At 43.0% G+C, this 20,389-nt stretch overlaps 1 protein-coding gene across 6 annotated transcripts in view; it reads right to left on the reverse strand.

Annotated features, from left to right (window-relative positions):
- The window catches only part of FMNL1 (formin like 1), a 131,067-nt gene that overhangs the window by 72,495 nt on the left and 38,183 nt on the right, over positions 1-20,389 (reverse strand). For all 6 annotated transcript variants that reach the window (XM_080976538.1, XM_080976536.1, XM_080976535.1 and 3 more), the window contains exons 2-4: positions 8,935-9,018; positions 3,647-3,730; positions 2,270-2,343 (exon numbers count right to left, since the gene is read on the reverse strand). In XM_080976538.1, the coding sequence (XP_080832664.1) occupies positions 2,270-2,343; positions 3,647-3,730; positions 8,935-9,018 (242 nt within the window). The remainder of the gene's footprint in view (positions 1-2,269; positions 2,344-3,646; positions 3,731-8,934; positions 9,019-20,389) is intronic.

Here is a 20,389-nt window from a genome sequence, read left to right on the forward strand (position 1 = left end):
ACTCCTTGGCAGGTTTTGACTAAACATTCACAAACTTTTTACTGATAATAATCAGCTAAACAGTTTGAGGATCTATATAACTTTGTAACGTGCAGAAAACAGCAGTCTCAGAGAAACCAAAGACTGGAACTGAGGGAAGTCGGGGGTGGGGGAAGGGAGGAAAAATGGGGGGAAAACAAGGATGATATGTTTTTGGATAATATGTTTTGTTTCAATTTTGAATAAAAAAACTTTAAAAAATAAAATCAAAAACGTGTTGTTTGTTCAGTCGTCTTAGTCGTGTTCGCCTTTCCGTGACCCCATGAACCAGAGCATGCCTTGGAAACTCTCACTTTCTTCTCAAAGCTTCTCCTTTTTTTATCTCCATGGAGTTTTCTTGGCAAAATACCGAGTGGTTTGCCAGTTCCTTCTCCAGATGGATAACATTTAGTCTAAACTCTCCACTATGACCTGTCCATCTTGGGTGGCCTTGCATGGCATAGCTCATAGCTTCTTGGAGTTATTCAAGCCCCTTCGCCATGACAAGGCAGTGATCCACGAAGGGGCTTTAAAAACTACCCAGGACCCAGGGGGGTGGGGAATGGGCTATGAGTGTGCCTACCAGTAAGATGGGGATGCTGCCTGGCTTCTAGTGGGAAAGTGTTTGGCCCACAACATTGAATCCATGAGTTTTTGTTGACATAGAGTCATGTGTCTTGTCCACAGGAGACCAATAATGCTCCTCAATATGATCAGTTTGGGGTCTGCAGGGTAAGGTATCGGGGTGTTGTGCGCTGGTAAAGTAAAAGGACCCCTGACCATTAGGTCCAGTCGTGACCAACTCTGGGGTTGCGGCGCTCATCTCGCTTTATTGGCCAAGGGAGCCGCCGTACAGCTTCCGGGTCATGTGGCCAGCATGACTAAGCCGCTTCTGGCAAACCAGAGCAGCGCACAGAAACGCCGTTTACCTTCCCGCCGGAGTGGTACCTATTTATCTACTTGCACTTTAACGTGCTTTCAAACTGCTAGGTTGGCAGGAGCAGGGACCGAGCAATGGGAGCTCACCCCGTCGCGGGGATTTGAACTGCCGACCTTCTGATCGGCAAGTCCTAGGCTCTGTGGTTTAACCCACAGCATACAAAAACCTTAAACCTGACCTGGTAATTCTTCCCTCTCTTTGGTTGTAAGGGCTCATAGACCCTGAGAGTCATCTAGTCCAACCCGCTGCAGTTCAGGAATCCTGCCCATAGCTGTCCCCGACCAACAACCAACCCACCTTTGTGTTGCGCATTACCTTTATTGAGCTAGTAGTAGAAGAAGAAGAGGAGTTTGGATTTGATATTCCACTTTATCACTACCCGAAGGAGTCTCAAAGCTGCTAAGAATCTCCTTTCCCTTCCTCCCCCACAATAGACACCCTGTGAGGTGAGTGGGGCTGAGAGACTTCAGAGAAGTGTGACTAGCCCAAGGTCACCCAGCAGCTGCATGTGGAGGAGCGGAGATGCAAACCTGGTTCCCCAGATTACAAGTCCACCGCTCTTAACCACTACACCAAGGCAGGCTAGAAGCTGGATTGAATCAAGAATAATGATATAAAGGAAAGGCAGGTTCCAAATGTGGGGGCTCCCAGGCATGCCCTGGGACATTCCAGCTGTCCCTCCGACCTCTTGAACAAAGCAGCACCTGCCAAGTGGGGGGTTATCTGCAGCTGCAACCGACACACTGTGAGGGTACACATGCAGTCAGCAGAAAAGAAAAGGGAACCTGCCCCTGGACTCATCAGAAGTGCTTTCAATCCCGGCCCAAATGAACCTCCGCTTTGGAACAGAAAATCAACACGATAAAATCCTTGCTTTGAAACACACACAGAGTTATACATACACCCTGGTCCAGAATGTCTAACCCTGCACATCTCAATCTGATCAACAAAAACTGGTGGATTCAGTGTTGCGGGCCCAACTCTGCAGAACTCTTTCCCAATAGAAGTCAGACAGGCAGCATCCCGGCTGAGTTCCAGACACTTGGTTAAAACTGTTTTATTTTAGGAGGCGTCACAAATGCTTCTTTGGTTTATGTTCCTGATTTGAAATTTCTAAGCTTTTAAATTTATTAGGCTTATCTGATGTTTTATTTTGGTATATATTTCTTTTATCATGGTAAGCCACTTTGAGACCTCGACAGTTAAAAAGCAAGGGCATACATTTTAAAAGCAGCAAAACAAATAAATGACGCGATTGGGTTTGCACAGCTAGGGTTTGCACGGACAAAAGCGTTGGTCGTCGGTACTAACCCTATATAGTTTGTCCTCAAAGATATCTCCAGCTCCCGAAGAATCTGGGTGGACTCTTGAGCACGTCTCTTAAACTGGGTGAACAAAGCAAAATGAAAAACAGGTTAACGAGCAGCCGTACCAGCAACGTGGATTACCAACGTTTCTACTTGTATCGTGCAGCCAATTCACAAATTGCTTTAAAATAAATAAATAAACAGGTTTCAAAAATACCCAAGTTTAAGTGAGAAATGCACATGCGCGGCACGAGAAATTCTGAATGGCAGGTGTGCATTGAAGCAGTCAGGTTTCCTCATAATAAAGATGGAATGGTCCATCTTCTTCTCCCGCCATCAAGGGCTGAATTTCTTCAGAAGTTGCATGGCAGTAGTGTGGTGGATACACCCCACAGCTCCATCCATCCATTCCCTTTCTCGCATGCCACCCATTAATACAGAGATCCATCTATCCTCTCTCCCACGCTCTACTTTTCCCTCTCTCTTGCCCTCCTTTTCTCTCGTGCTGCCATGGATTTGCAGCTAAATTCCTTCCCTTCCCTACTGCTCTCTGCATCCAGCTGCCACTCAAGAGAGAGGTTGGGAGGCAGGAGGGAGCACAGAGATGCTCAGAGGCCTGGCTGCAGAAGTCTGTCTGCCAGTCTATCTGCCCTGCTCCATGGTTCGGCCTCCAAGCTCACGCATACTCCCATGCGCTGGTCAATCTCACTCTTCTCCCAAGTCCCGTCCACCTTTAAAGCAGCACCGTACCACTTTAAAACAGCCATGGCTCCCTCTTCAAAGAATCCCACGAGCTTGCAGTTTGTTAAGGGTGTTTAAAAGACCCTTATTCCCCTCTCCCAGAGCTACAATTCTTGGAGTGCTTTAACAACCAAATCCTCTTCCCAAGGAGCTCTGGAAATTATACATTGGCTCCCAGTACATTTCTGAGCACAATTCCAAGTGTTGGTGCTGACCTTTAAAGCCCTAAACGGCCTCGGCCCAGTATACCTGAAGGAGTGTCTCCACCCCCATCGTTCTGCCCAGAAACTGCGGTCCAGCGCCAAGGGCCTTCTGGCGGTTCCCTTACTGCAAGAAGCCAAGTTACATGGAACCAGGCAGAAGGCCTTGTCGGTGGTGGCACCCGCCCTGTGGAACGTCCTCCCACCAGATGTCAAAGAGAAAAACTACCAGACTTTTAGAAGACATCTGAAGGCAGCCCTGTTTAGAGAAGCTTTTAATGTTTAATAGACTACTGTATTTTAATATTCTGTTGGAAGCTGCCCAGAGTGGCTGGGGAAACCCAGCCAGGTGGGCTATTATAGCTCTGGGTAGGAGGACAAGCTGGAAAGGAAATCAGGGGACAGCATAGAATACGATTATGGTTGCATCGTCCAGTCACCTTTCCGCTGAATGCACCTGTGTCCAGATAGCTCTTCAGTTTCTGGATGTAGGCAGAAGGTGGGTTCTTGACCTGAAACCTTTCCTGCAGAAGGAGACACAAAAAGAAGAACAAGGCAGGCTTTATCGAATTGCAGGTGGGCATTTTAGAGCTGCCTCTAAAGGCACAAACATACTATGAGAACACAAACAAGGGACTAATTCACATGGCAGATATTTGGGCCAGCGGACTAGACAACACCTAACACCAGGTGTCTCCCTGCAGAGATACTGCAGCGGTTTCTGGGCCCAAACATCAGCATACAATGGTACCTCGGGTTACAGACGCTTCAGGTTATAGGCTCCGCTAACGCAGAAATAGTATCTCGGGTGAATAACTTTGCTTCAGGATGAGAACAGAAATCGTGCTCTGGCAGCCCGGCAGCAGCAGGAGGCCCCATTAGCTAAAGTGGTGCTTCAGGTTAAGAACAGTTTCAGGTTAAGAACGGACCTCCAGAACGAATTAAATTCTTAACCTGAGGTACCACTGTACTGCAGTTGCTAGGCAAACATGGGTAAAAGGTAAAGGACCCCTGGACGGTTAAGTCCAGTCAAAGGTGATTATGGGGTTGTGGCTCTCATCTCACTTTCAGCCCGAGGGAGCTGGCGTTTGCCCACAGACAGCTTTCCAGGTCATGTGGCCAGAAAGACTAAACTGCTTCTGGAGGAACGGGACACCGTGATGGAAACCAGAGCGCATGGAAACGGCATTTACCTTCCCGCCACAGCGGTAACTATTTATCTACTTGCACTGGTGTGCTTTCGAACTGCTAGGTTGGCAGGAGCTAGGACAGAGCAACGGGAGCTCACCCCGTTGCAGGGATTCGAACCGCCAACCTTCTGATCAGCAAGCCTAAGAGGCTCAGTGGTTTAGACCACAGTGCCACCCATTTCCCTGCGAAAAGACTACAACTCTACACACACCATCTCCCCACAACCTGGTAAAAGCTTCTAGTCCTGTGCAGAAAGCCGCTAGCAGCTCTTCCTCCTGCGATAATTGTGTTGCACCACCATCCTTGTGACACAGTGTGTTGCACAAGAAGGACTGTGTATGTACTGTGACTATTAGCTGATCTCCTCACCTTGTTTATTCCCTAAAGCATTGAGTTAAGCAATGCTGTGTTTTGTTTTTTTCTAAGTTTTAGAACAGGGCTAAACTTTTTAACCCCACTCTAAGTCCCACAAAGTCCCACAAACATGAGAGACTTAGGGCTCATCCCCACTTCCACATGTCACGCACGTAGAAAGCACGAGTCCACTTGCCATTGCCCTAGTGCTTTGCTCTGGAAAACTCCTTCCCTAGCGCTAAATCGGAACGAACGGAAATCCACTCACTGAAAACTCGATTGCTGTTTGTTCCGATTCAGCACTAAAGAACAGGTCTTCATGGGGCAGGGGGTGGGAGCAGAAGGAAGTATGGATGAGCCATACTGTCAACTCTATGTGAGAAGTATACCAACTCAGGTTGTCATGCAGAGGCTTTATTCTGAAACAGTCCCCATGTGGGGAGGCAACCCATCATGTCCAAGAGATTCCTTCAAATGCCCCCACCCACAACTCAAAGCACAAACTTTAAAGCACCAAGCTTAATTGTGTTTCGACCTCTGCTTAAGGCTCATTTTTCTTGTCACAACATTAGCCGATTTCAATCCTAGCTTTTCGTGAAATGTTCTGTTAATTTTCTACTGTGGCCCGCTGTAATGGTGATTTTTGAAGAATCATTGCTTTTAATATATGTGGTTTTAATATATTTGGTAAACTGCCCTGGAATGTGGGTGGTATGTAAATCTTTTAAAGCGAATACATAGTTTATTTATTTTTTGAATTTGAAACTATAAATACCCATCGTTCCATGTTTCTATTACAACAGAGTAACGTAGTCTCTTAGATACAAATTCTGAGGGCTATTCCAAACAAATCGGTCTCGGATAAATCTGCCAGTTAACCAGGAAGCTGCCAACCTGGACAGTTGTTGCTGTTTTTGTTAATATAATAAATATTATTTTAGTAATTATCGTTTTAGTATTATTATTTTAGGACCAGTTGCCAGAAGCTTTTTTTTTAATGAAGCAACTTATTTTACTTTTTTGGGGATTCTCCAAACTAAATAATCCATGAGGCTCTGTATAAATTTGTTTTGTATATTCTGGCTTGTGAAATTTCAAACAGATTTTGGGGCAGAAAGACAGGTGGTGGACAGCTATTCCACACATGTAGCTAATAAGGTGACAGCAGCCATTTTAAGCAGCCTGGAGCTTGCTTGCCCCTGGAAATAGTAACTGAACGTAGAACGGCAGCTGGATTAAACTGATTAAAGATGGATGCCAGTTTCTTCCCTGACAGCTTTGAAACTCTGAAGCCGTGAAGGGTTTAAGTCACATGGTAGTGCTCCTGTCATTTCAATGGGGCTTGTGCAGGAGAACATCCTAGTAGGATGGATCTGGCCTGTGGGCTTCCCTTTACATTGACTTTTATAGGTCGTGCCTGCGGATCTGATCTGTGTGCTTCCCTCTGTATTGACTTTTATACTAGGTTGTGCCTGTGGATCTGGCCTGAGTGCTTCCCTCCACATTGACTTTTATAGTAGGTCATGCCTGTGGATCTAATCTGTGTGCTTCACTCTGTACAGTGGTACCTCAGGTTAAGTACTTAATTCGTTCCGGAGGTCCGTTCTTAACCTGAAACTGTTCTTAACCTGAAGCACCACTTTAGCTAATGGGGTCTCCTGCTGCAGCCGCGCTACCGGAGAACAATTTCTGTTCTCATCCTGAAGCAAGGTTCTTAACCTGAGGTACTATTTCTGGGTTAGCGGAGTCTGTAACCTGAAGCGTATGTAACCTGAAACGTATGTAACCTGAGGTACCACTGTATTGACTTTTATACTAGGTTGTGCCTGTGGATCTGATCTGTGTGCTTCCCTCCGCATTGACTTTTATAGTAGGTCGTGCCTGCGGATCTGATCTGTGTGCTTTCCTCCGCATTGACTTTTATACTAGGTTGTGCCTGCGGATCTGATCTGTGTGCTTCCCTCCGCATTGACTTTTATACTAGGTTGTGCCTGCGGGTCTGGCCTGAGTGCTTCCCTCCACATTGACTTTTATACTAGGTTGTGCCTGTGGATCTGATCTGTGTGCTTCCCTCCGCATTGACTTTTATACTAGGTTGTGCCTGCGGATCTGATCTGTGTGCTTCCCTCTGCATTGACTTTTATACTAGGTTGTGCCTGCGGGTCTGGCCTGTGTGCTTCCCTCCGCATTGACTTTTATACTAGGTTGTGCCTGTGGATCTGGCCTGAGTGCTTCTCTCCACATTGACTTTTATACTAGGTTGTGCCTACAGAGCTGATCTGTGTGCTTAATAATAATAATAATAATAATAATAATAGTAATTCCTGCGTATTGACTTTTATAGTAGCTTGTGTCTGCGGATCTGATCTGCGTGCTTCCCTCCGCATTGACTTTTATAGCACCTGAGGCAGCTTAAGCTAACCTTGCCACACGGTAGGGCCCCTTCTCTGTTTTCTGCCTTCCTCAGGCACTCCCCATTTCCTACCACTGGCTTCTTGCGCTCCCTTCCCCTCGTTTCTCCACAGCCGCACTCACACATACAGTTGCACACTTTTTTCTTAGCAAATAAAACAGCCGCGAAGAGGAAACTGGTCGTTTCCCCACACTCCCTGCCACATCCTACGCGATTCCGGAGAGACCAACTCTTTCCCTCCTCGTCCGTCACTCAACGGCGCATGCTGCAAATCACAAGGTGTAGCGGATGGCCCCAAAGGTGACACAGGGCCTTGTGACCCATTTTCGCCTAAGCGCCGAGCAGCGAGTCGAGGACAGGGCTGCCTTCTCCTTCCCCGCTGCCCACTCACTCAGCAAACACCTTGAGATTGCCAGGAGTTTCTATTTCAGATGCCACATCCCCTGTGGCAGAGCTGTCTTCGCAGATCTGTGAAGGGCTGAATCCCACACAGACATCTGCACAGCTCACATGAGTCACTCCTCTCCCCTTTTTTCCCTGTCTTCTCGGCATCATTCACAAGCCTGTTCCTTTATTAAGCGAGAAATATATAGCTTCACAGCATGAACGGGTGCCATATTTTCTCTCTCTGCCAGCAGCTCCTGCTGAAAAGTGACCCTGCCTTTGAACAACTTGTTCCTGGATCCTTAGAAAAAGGAAAGGATAACTCTCAGGCTGGAGATAGAATATTTTTTGGGGGGGTGCACATCTCTCCAGAGCAGGGGTCAGAAAACTTTTTCAGCCGTGGGCTGATCCACTGTCCCTCAGACCTTGTGGTGGGCCGGACTGTTCTTAACCTGAGGTACCACTTTAGCTAATGAGGCTTCCCGCTGCCGCAGTGCGATTTCTGTTCTCATCCTGAGGTAAAGTTCTTAACCTGAGGTACTATTTCTGGGTTAGCAGAGTCTGTAACCTGAAGCGTCTGTAACCCGAGGTACCACTGTACTTAACATCGCTTGTAGGGTTGCAAGAAGTTTTGTAAGGAGGACTATCCAAATTATTGTGAGAAGTACTAATATGAGCTGGTGTAAGATTGCATTTTAAACAATAAGCATAGTAATAAAATGCATAATTAGAAAGGAACTTAGAAAACCATTAGAAGGGGTTGATGGAAGTCCTAGGCTATTGGTAGCCAAGGATTTGTTACGCTGTGTTGCAGATGTTGTGTTGGAAAATTTGTGTAAAATTTAATGAAAATTATTTCAAAAACAAAAACCAAAAACCTAAATCTATTGCCAGAATTTTAAGGTGGTCATGAAAACCGCAGAGCAGGGACAAACTGGACCATGGTGGTATGTGCCGTTTCCTATTCCTCAACTCTGAGAGCTATGGCGGTTTAAGGCCGATTCACAATGCAACATATAGAATTACCGTATTTTTCGTCCTATAGGGCGCACTGGCCTATAGGACACACCTCATTTTGGGGGGGGGGATGAATAAAAAAAAATTATTTCCCCCCCAGCCGCGGCTGCCGCCCCAAGCCTTGCAGACACTCACCCGAAGCACGGGGAGCGCTTCGGAGGGCTCCCCGTGCTTGGGGCGGCAGGCTGCCGCCCCAAGCCTCCCGCCGGGCTTGCAAGGCTTGCGGATAGCTTCCTGAAGCCTGCATTTGCCCCATAGGACGCACACACATTTCCCCTTCATTTTTGGAGGGGAAAAACTGTGTCCTATGGGGCGAAAAATACGGTACTTAGAAAAGAAAAGAAAAGAATGGCCACTCTGGGCTTTTACCTGGTCACAGATCAACTCCCATTTCTTTTCGTTGTCATACTGGCTCAGTAGCTTCATTTTGTCTGGCGGCAAGTTCATGGAATTCTAAAGGACAAGAAGGAAAGAAAAAAATGACTATATTACAGATGCGGTCAGTATATAAGATGCACCTTTTAACCACTCTGAAGGTTTAATAAAAGCTGCAAATAACAACTGAAGAGGGAGAATTCAGAACAGAGCTGATGATGGAAGCAAGGCAAGGCACTTATTTAACTTTTCTCCCCTCTTTCTAAAGCAATAGAGAACACTTCAATATCGGTGTTTTTCTCAAAGAAGGATACTGTTTGCTCATGCATCTATTCCCAAGAATTTAGACTCCCCCCCCCCCTTTTCTATACTGATTTTTTCTGGGACTCATCCCTTTTAAACAAAAAACAAACAAACTCATTTTAGTTTAAAATATGGGATTGTCACAAAGAACACTGGATACATAATATGGATAATGCTTCTTTGAAGCACATGCTTTTATAATGTCCTATACTTATTAGGTTTTGGGAAAGAGAGCAGGACTATATAAGTAAGATGCTAACAGAACAAGTTAAGATTTTCAAAGGTGAACGTTCTTTTGAACTATATACCTATTGTATGGAAAGTGACAGAACAGCAAAAAAAAAAAAAAAAAAAAGGATTCTATGCGCCTTAATGGTGGCTAAAAAACTGAGACTGATGAACTGGAAGAATAGAAAAACGATTCCCCTTAATCAATGGCTTGACAACATGACAATATTAGCAACATATGAACAGACTGCTTATAGATACAGACTTTATTTGGATAAATATAATGATAGTTGGAATGGCTTTATACAGAATATATTCTGTTATTGATAAAAAAATTTTTATTAGGATAATAAGACTATACACATTTTTATACTAAAGTATGGAAATGTAAGTCAGCATTTTTCTTTTTCATTCAGATTTTTCTTTTCACCACTTTTTTTATATATAAATTAAATTCTTCCAATAAAATATCTATATCTATCTATAAAGAACACAGGCAACAAAATAATGGCTAGGAAAGGTGTGGGACCTTCTGCATGAACAGGAAAATCAACACGTTACCTACAAGTCAGAAGAAAAAAAGACAACAAGACGTTAAATGGGAAGCTATTGAAAGCTGCAGGGAAAAGCCACATTGCTTCCCCAAAGGGTGGCCTCATAGCATCTTAAGATATTTATATAACAAAAATTTGCCAGAGATTGTAAACTGCTTCACCTCTCTCTCCTGCCCAATTTTTTTTTTAAAATTTATTCTTTATACCCCGCCCATCTGGCTGGGTTTCCCCAGCCACTCTGGGTGGCTTCCAACAAAACCCTAAAATACAATAACCTATTAAACATTAAAAGCTTCCCTAAACAGGGCTGCCTTCAGATGTCTTCTAAAAGTTTGGTAGTTATTTTTCTCTTTGACATCTGGTGGGAGGGCGTTCCACAGCTAACAACTTTTTCTAAACCCTACTTTTATCATTCACCAGACCCTCAATGCTAAAGTTACTAGGCTGCAGCCCAGGGATTTCCCCTGCATGTTTAAAATCCACCACTAACTCAAAAGCAAATAACCTGTGGCTTCTCCCACTACAACCGCCATTCTCCACTGCATGACATATTTTTGTAGCAGGCAAAGGATGCCATCACTGAATGCAGGTGAGGGAGAAAGGATGACAGGTGAGGAGGGAAGGGACTTCCGGGGGAGGCGCCTCCAGCAATGGCAGAATTCCTCTGACCGGGAGGAATCTGCTCCGTGGAAATCTGGGTCTGGCTGCCACGGCGAAGGCGGAGACCCGTTAAAATCACAGGCGGGAGAAGCCTGTGAATGTAGGATTCAGCGGGACCTTTTGCCTTCCCCCACTCGCGGGGAACCCCAGTTTTTGGGGCTCCGGAGCGACGTGGGGTGAGCGGCGCGGTGCATCGAATCGTCTGCTTCTTCCACGGAGCGAAGCCGCATAGCTGTTGCCGGAGAGCGCTGACCTTTTCCTGTGGACAATTTGACTTTAAAGTAATTACCCGTGAGTAGAGCTGAAACGGAAGAATTGGATCTCTAAAAGTTTAATTTGGTATCGTAACGGGGAGGTTCAAAACAGGAAGTCCGCCTTCCCTTTTTGTAAATAGACTGAGGCAACGAAGTTGCAAGCTGGAGTCCTGGAAGGTCTTTTGTAAAAGATCAAATTTCCAACGGTAAAGAACATTAAACCCCCTCTTGGAGGCAGGAGAAGAGAGGGGGAAGTTGTGGATTGAGTATGCCTGTGGGAGAGAGCGAAGAGGCTTAAAACACCGCCGCTCTGACCCTGGAAACGGGCTGTTAGTAAGACTGATGTTTTTTTTTCCTTTTTTTGGAATGTTCATTGACAGCGCTTAGAACGTTCATTGACAACTAGCTAAATAAGAGAAATACATTGTTTCTACTGTTTCCGGTTGTTTTTAAAAAAGGAGGAAAGTAACTGAAAATTGAAACTAACTTCGGATTATTGAAACTGTGTTTAAAAGAGGACATATTGACCGATACAAATACAACCTGTTTTCCCCTAGTGGAAGCTTTTGAAATTGGTTACTTTATAGGAGCTGGGCTAGGGGAATTTCCAGCTGCAAGATAAGAAAAGTGTGAGACTTTGGAATTGACCTTGAATCTCTTAAGTGTTATGGCAAACGGAAAGGAAAAAACAGACGGGATGTCGACAGAGGAGGCCTTAGTGGCTGCATTATTGAAAATAAACGATTCGCTGGAACAACTCCATAAGAAAACAGATGCAATAAATGTGAAATTGGATGTTGCAAATATTGAAACTGATTTAATCATAGAAAGTTTAAATAATTTGGGACAAAAGGTGAATGCCAATTCAGAAACCACCCAGAAACTGATACAGGAATCTACTCTGATACGGCAAACTGCAGATGAAGTCAGGGAAAAAATCCTTGCTGCTGAATTTAAAGTAATACAACTGGAGAGGAGAGTCCCATCCATACAAAGACAACTTGATGAACATAAGCTGACATTCGTTATGATTGAACTTAAAGAAGAACGGATGAATTTGAGGACCAGAGCCCTATCTGAATTGGAAAAGGAAAGCCTGACAGAGTTTCAGGAGGCGACAGGACTAACATTGGTTGAGAAAGAGAGGTATTGGGGGGTTAGTATGACCGCCAAAAATGTGAATCTGCTTAAGGACAACTGTGAAGGATGTTGGATTGAAGAGAAGGGGGATTTGGAAATATGGACAAATCAGAAGTTGTTACTGTTGGGCCGAGTCATTGTGGTGGGGATGAGGGCTGCTGTGTTGCTGGGGATGTTGCTTTTGTTTCAAACATTGCAAGCTCTGGATGGGATGGAGGGTCTCAGGAGGTGGCAGAGGGATGCTCCTAGAGTTGTTTGGCAGGGCAGGAAGCCTCGAGTTAAGCTTAAGATATTGATGGATGCTAAAGAAGGAGGTGGACCTGCCCTGCCAGACATTTAAACTTCGTTGTGAACCATCTGCCTTTTGCTGGTTGAGAGAATGGTTGCTTCTTGAAAACACTGAAGTGTTGGACAATGGCAGACGAAGTTGATGGACTATAGGGAATTGGCGGAAATGACTGGCAAGATCCGAGACCAGGGTGAAGAATTGGTGGAAGAAGATTGGAAAAAGTTTAAAGACTATTTATAGAAATATTGTAAAATTAAGGAATGTTAGAAAAATGTTGGAATGAAATTACATGGCTTTAGTAGAAATGTCATAAGGAATTAAGTATAAATAGATTAATAGAAAATTAAAGGAAAAGTATGGCAAGAATGTGTTAAGATAATTATAGAACAGAAAACAGAGTAAGATGGAAAGGAATTGCTGAAACAAATAATAGAAGTGGAATACAAAAAGGGAGGTGTGAGGAAGTCGCTGGAAATAAGTGAATGAAATATAAGATATTGAAAATGTTTGAGGTGTTTTTAAATTGTTTTTATTTGTTTTTGCTTGATTTGTTAGTCCATGTAGCGTTTTTGTATTGTATTCGTATTGTTTTTTCTTTTTTTTCTTTTTCTCTTTGTTTGTAGTGCTGTGTTGGAAATTTTGAAAAAGTAATGAATATCATTTTTTTAAAAAAAAGACAGGTGAGGAGGGAAATGGGAAGAAGATGGCATGATCTCTCGGTCTTCCAGATTAAAAGATACAGGGGGATCAAACATCACAACTGGAGAGAGACCTGTCGGAATGTAATGTAAAAGTAAATGCTAAAGTGCTGTCTAACATGTATAAGATATTATTGGATTGGGGGACAAAGGATGAGCAAGTAAAATCCTCAGTGACAATAGACAATAGACACTGGCTATAATATAGATATGGAAGCATAGGAACGATTGTGAAATACAGATATGAAATTCACAACATGCTATGGTTTAAGAGAAAACTACAGTGGTACCTCGGAAGTCGAATGGAATCCGTTCCGAAAGTCCATTCGACTTCCAAAACATTCGTAAACCAAGGCACGGCTTCCGATTGGCTGCAGGAAGCTCCTGGAGCCAATCGGAAGCCGTGGAAGGATGCCCAGGTTCCAAAGAACTTTTGCAAACCTGAACATTCACTTACTGGTGTGTGGCATTCGGGAGCCAAAACATTTGATTCGCAAGGCGTTCGCGAACCAAGGTACAACTGTATATGAAAATGTTATATCAATGGTATCTAACACGAAGTAAATTGGCAAAAATGTGTAAATCGAAATTAAATAAGTGTTGGAAATGCAATGAGAAAGAAGGTACTTTCTATCATATGTGGTGGTCTTGCAGTAAAGTTAAAGCTTACTGGGAAATGATAGATAAATAATTGAAAAAGATGTTAAAATAACATTTGTAAAAAAAAAAAAAAAAACACCCAGAAGCTTTCCTTTCGGGAATTATAGAGGAAGAGCTACCCAAACTGTATAGAAATTTATTCATGTATGCAACTACAGCGGCAAGAATGTAATTTGCCCAAAAATGGAAAGAATAAGAAGTCCCGACGAAAGAAGAATGGATACAAAAACTTGTGGAATACGCAGAAATGGCAAAACTTACTGGAAATAAGAAATCAAGATAACAAACTTTTAAATAGAAGAATGGAAATGGTTTATTGAATATTTACAAACAAATTGTAAACAGGTAAGAACATTGGCAGGGATATTGTAATATCCTGCAGTTTTATAGGAGTATACATTCATAATAGATGAATAAATGATTAAGTTATGTTAATTTGGAATATGCAGGAAATATAAAAAATAAATTCCAGGAACAGCAGAAAGAGGGGGAAGGAAGTCGAGTTTCGAAATGTTGAAATACTGTAAAATTATTGAAATGTATAAAATTGAAAATAATTTTTAAAAAAAGGTACAGTGGGGAACCAATACCCAGGGCGCAATATTGCAACCTTACTAAAAACAAGCAAATCCCTCCCTTGGGATGACCCAGATCAACTACATTGTACAAAACCGAAATGCCTGACGTGGGTGATACAAAAAGCCAGGATTCCCTAACAACACGAATACTCATGGGTTGCTAATGTTTCCCTTTCTCCACAACATACTGGAACAAAAGGGAACTCCCAGGCCCCTCGGCTTATTTGGATGAAATCAGTATGTATGTCAGTTGCACCAGGAAATTGCACGCCCATGTGATGGAAGTGGCAAGCTCTCTTGCTCAACCCAACGCCTTCCCACTTCTCCCACAGAAAGGTTAGTGGTTAGAACTCATCTCTCGACAAGGCTGTACACAGGCTCACTGACAGCGCTGGAGACTTGTAATGCACCAGTTCTCTTTCCTCCCCCTCCAAAAAAAGAGGAAACACCAAGCTGGGGAAACATTTTCTGATCACTCAGCAGCCAGTGACGGCATCCATGCGCAGGGGTTGAACCTTCGCCTTTGTCACGCGACACAGACTTGCTTTGAGAGGGGAGATCTCCCATTTTTACTTTTTTTTATTCTGGCCTATTTTTTATTCTCTAGGATTGCCTGAACAGCACTGACTTCAAGGAAAAGTAGATTCATCAAGAGCAAAGCAAAACGGCTTTGCATGATCCGACATTTGTTGTTCTTCCTGCAAAACCTAGGCTAAAAGATCAGAAAGCAGAGGGTTGGCGTTTTTTGTTTTGCTGTTTAGCAGGTTCTCAGAAGCTTACGGATGAAGATAAAGTTGAGTTGTTTGGTGGTTCATGCCTAAGGCCTCACAATAATATCCCTAGAGATATTTGCTCTTTTTCCCGGCAAGCTAAGCAAGCTAAATCCCAGTTTTAGCTTTTAAATGATGTAAATATCGAGAGTATGGCAGGTAACACATGCTAGAAGCATTTCCAAGTGAAATCTGACATTATTAAAGGATAAGAACACAAATATTTTGATGGGTTGTACTCAACCAACTGCTACTCAAAGTATCCGTGCTGAAATTAATGACTATAACTAATTTATGTCCTTTAATTTCAATGGGCCTACTCCTGAGTAAAAAGTAGCTGAATGCAACCACTTGTTTCCTATGCTGAAATACAATATATGATGGTAGAAGATGACACTTTTTTCACTACTGAAGTTTTAATCAATTCAGCATTAATACCTGAGTTCAGCTGATGTTAAATATCAATATTTCTTAACATCTAATGTATCAATGCATCTATATTTGTTATTTATAGGCATTAACAAATTCTATTTTTGAGTGTATATTTTGTACTCATCTTTAATTTTTTTTGTAGGTCTGATTTTAAAAAGTTACTAAATTACAAAAATAAATATGTTTGGAGCAGCCAGATCTCGGTAGTTGACAAATGAGATGACTGCAATCCTTAACAGGCTTACTACAGAGTAAGCAGTATTGAACTCAAGGCTGATTACTTCTGAGTAAATGCTTAAGGTTGTTCTGCAAGGTTCTCATCCCAAACCTCAGTAGCCATAATAAGGAAATGGATATGGCAGCTATTAACTGCAGTTAAGCACACATGGATAACAGAAGCAACCAAATTGAATGAAGAATTTAAAATGTGCCGGGCAGACCCTACAACATCTCTTTTATTGCAGTGGAGCCTTTTGCACAAGTCTTTCTAACCTTTCAGCATTTAAAAGCGGCCTTGGCTGTTGGGGCCTTGAGATTTTGAGAGCCTACAGGAGCCTCGTCTGGCGTACCTGTTACTATGGCAACCAGAAGAGCTGCCATATTGAAAGGGGCTGCTGGCGTTCAAGGTTACCTTGCAACCAGAAGAGCTGCCCATGTTATTACCAGCTTCACAAGGTTGTCTATCTAGCTGGTTGCAACAGGAAGACTCCTGATGCTCGCCTGAGAAAAGTCGTTCAAATCTCAGGGCTTAAAAATGTGGGGTGCAGCCTCACCCCGATCTTTCTGTAGTGTTTTTTGTTTTTTTAAACAGTGATTTAGGCTTGGAACAAGTCCAAATCCTTAAGAGGAGTCCTGTACCTTTATAGGTAGAACCAAGTGGTACTGGAAAACACACTGCCAAACCTACTTTAGCCGGAGTTACAGGAATGTGGGATCAGAGGACGTTTATAGGGGAGAATCAACGGGCTGAAGGAAGGGGCACATAACCCTTTCCACAAATGACAAATGTCAAAAGATTTTGAATAAATGGACAAGTTATAGGAATTGGATAGCAGGGGGGAAGCCAACCCAAGCATCCAAATTAGAATGAATAATCTGTGCACATGGTTAAAGATTTGAAGAGAGAACAATTTGGGGGGCAGGGGTTAAAGGGGAGGGAGGAAGAGGGGGAAATTAGGATAAATGAGTAGGGACAAAAGTATATACTGTTATGCATAATGAACAGGAGGGTGAGTTTGATGCATGTTATTGTTAGATTTTTGACTGAATGATGTTTCTGTAAGTTATTTGACGTCCCTGGATGAAAGTCTGATTATAAAGAATGGAAAAACAACAACGACAACAACAACAACGTGTCTAGCCCTATTCTCTCTCCCCTGCCCCCTTTAAATACCACCTGCTTATTCCTCAACTGTACGACTTCTGGTCTGAAAGCCCAGCTACCGAAAAAGTCAATGAAAAATTGCTTGCAAAGAATGGGGAGGAGCCGAAGATAGAGAATGGTTTTTTTTGGGGGGGGGGGTTTAATTTTCAGAATTTTTTTCATTTTGTGCAGCAAGCAAAGAAAACGTTTCGTAGTATCTAAATTAAAATGGTTAGCAGGGTCGGTGGAAGAAGATTGGAAGAAATTTAAAGACTATTTACAGAAATATTGTAAAATTAATGAATGTTAGAACGATGCTGGATAGAAACTAAGTGGTTTTTAGCTGCAATACTATAAGGGAATATGAAAAATGGATTACTAATAGGTAAAGATTTAATGTTGAAGGATTTGCTGAACCAACAAACTGAATTGGAATACAAAAAAGGGAGGCGTGAGGAGGTCCGGGAAACAAGCTGATGAAAAATAAGTAATGGAAAGATTGAGTTGTTTTTAATTATTTTTATTTTGTGTTTTTCTTTTTTCTATTTTTATTTTGTAATATTTTGAAAATCTTAATAAATATCTTTTTTTAAAAAAATAAAATGGTTAGCAGGTATACTTTGCAAAATACTGGGGGGGGGGGGGGGACAAGAAACCAGGTGAGAAACATGGGGTGAAAATAAAGAATGACACATCAAAGAATCAACACAGGAACCATTTTACAACCTCCTCCTTTCCTATATGATCTACAGATTAAAGATGGATTTCACCCACTGTGGCCAAGTGTATGAGGTCCATGTTGAATCCACAAAATTAGGAAGTGGAAGCTGCTTTTGCAGAAAGATGTCAACATATCTCAGGTTCTTATTTCCTTTAATTTGTGATTGGGGATTATCTAGCACAAGGCTCCCTTAGATCTTATTGAGCCAAGACATGAAAAATGGGAGTTCAGCCTCTTTCCCGCCCCTCAATCTGAGGTCAAAAGCAAGAAAGGGATACAGTGGTACCTTGGTTTTCAAACACCTTGGTTCTCAAATGCCAAAAACCCGGAAGTAAGTGTTCCAGTTTTCGAACGTTTTTCGGAAGCCGAACGTCCGATGTGGCCATCAGCTATTGTTTCTGGGGCACCTGCGCCAATCAGAAGCTGCGCCTTGGTTTTCGAACATTTCGGAAGGCAAATGAACTTCCGGAATGGATTAAGTTTGGTGCTTTTGTTTTTGCTCTTTATTTTGTGCTTTTGTTTTTAATGCTTTTTCAGTTAATTTGTTTTTGTGACTGTGTGGAACCCACTTGAGCCACTGATTGATTGACTGATTGATTGATTGATTGATTGACTGATTGATTGATTGATTGATTGACTGATTGTGTGACTGCGGAAATGGATAAAAGCCCGCCATCGAAACAATGACTATCATCAGTGCAGGTAAGAAAAAATAATAATTTTTATTTTTATCATCTACAATACTGTCTTATTTATTTTATAGTACTGTACAGTACATTGTTTATTTCTTTCATTTTATGGATCAATGCTCTCGTAAGATAGTAAAATTCATGTTAAATTGCTGTTTGAGGGGTTGTTTTTAAAAGTCTGGAACGGATGAATCCATTTTGCATTACTTTCTGTGGGAAACCGCCCCTTGGTTTTGGAACGCTTTGGTTTTGGAACGGGCTTCCGGAACGGATTAAGTTTGAGAACCAAGGTACCACTGTATGTGGCACAGAAGATAGTCTCTGCGGTCCATCTTGCCACACTGCCCCTTCCAAAATGTATCTGTCAGAGAAGATCTGTCCACAAATTCATCCAAGTGGTATGACAAGGGGATGGGGAGGGCAAGGAACAAGACACACCCTTCCCCTTCATTGGAACTTATAAGGTCAAATCCAGAGGGATTAAATCAGTGACTCTTTTCTTGATCATCTACTGAATGGTCTGTGCCCTTTTGCCCATTCCAACAAATATTATCCAATATTTCCCGCCACCCTTTTCATCTTATTGTGAAAGAAGCAGATCATTGGGACTCGAATCTTGGGAGAGTTCAGAACACCCCATTTTGAGGGTTAAGCAATGAGACATAATTATTCTCAGTGAGGTTTGAGAGCACTGGAACAGAGAGCTTGGAACAGATATCATCAAAGATTTGCTGTAATTGGCTCTGAAGCCAGAGACTGCCCCATATTCTCTAGCTATCTCCTGAACAACAGACAGCAGCACAGTACTGGACGGTGCCATTCACAAAGAGGTGGGGTTTTCCGCTCTTCTGAGTCCACTTGGACCCCACAAATGGCTCAATCAATAAAACAGCTAGTGTGGGGGGGGGACACAGCCCCCGCCTCATCCCTTGGCTTATGCAAAAGCAATTGCATCTTAAATTGTTAGTTTTGATGTTGGCGGAAGGGGCATCATAAATCGCCTGGAGGGCAGCCATGCCAAAATTCATTATTCCTCAGAATATGGTTGTCTCCAGGTGATCAAAAGCTGCTGCAGCATCGAGTGACAGCAGTCTTAATAAGCGAACACCTGCCTTTGTCTAAAATCACGGATTCCACTCAGCATCCTTCGGAAGTTTTCCGCAATAGGCCACCGTGAGACCAAACAAAAAACCACTTTGGGGAGACTTAGTAGTGTGCCTTAACTTATTTAGACAACTAATGTGGAGAGTGAAAATATCTTTGCAGCCTGTTTTCTTTTTTCTTTTCAAAAAGTATACAGTTCCACAGGAGTATTATCACTGCCCTGATATTTGCCTCCTTCCAGGAAGATGAAATCATGCCCCCTCCGCCCCCGCAGAACCTTATTAAACAAACCCACCAGCGGCAAATGAAGTATGTTCAGAAACAGTTTCTTTTTCCCCAATAAATTCTGTCTGGAAGCCATCTCTTACCGAGGTGTTATTACCCTTTAGGGGTTTCCCCTTCATTGTCTTTCTTTAACAATAGTTCTCCATCAACGCTACACAGGCTTTCATCGGTTTGTATTACTTCCTCATGTTACCTCCTGATGAATGCTGCACAGCTCACATCTACTGAGCTTAAAAAAACAACCCAGGATCTATTGCCCCCCCCCCCCAATCAGGGGTCTCTTTGATGCAAACCAGTGTTTCCCAAGCTTGGGTTTTTTGGACTACAACTCCCATCATCCCTAGCTAAGTAAGGGATGATGGGAATTGTAGTTCAAAAACAGCTGGATACCTATGTTTGGGAAACACTGGCGTAGACCTTTAGAAATAATACCTGACACACCTCTCTGATACATAGCTGTCAACCTCCCCTTTTTTTGCGGGAAATTCCCTTATTCCAGCGCCGTTTCCTGCTGCTTCCCGCTGCTATCCTGGATTGTTAGATGTCCCGTAGACTGTCCCCGGGACAGGTGAGGCTGCTGATCCCTTATTTTCAAATCTGAAAGTTGACAGCTATGCTCTGATGCATCTTTAGTCCCTTCGCAGCTAGTCCCCCTTGACACCAGATAAGGTAAAAGGACCCCTGGAAGGTTAGGTCTGGTCAAAGTCGACTCTGGGGTTGC

The sequence above is a fragment of the Podarcis pityusensis genome, assembly GCF_964106645.2.
Source record: "Podarcis pityusensis genome assembly, chromosome: 13".
Lineage (NCBI taxonomy): Eukaryota > Metazoa > Chordata > Lepidosauria > Squamata > Lacertidae > Podarcis > Podarcis pityusensis.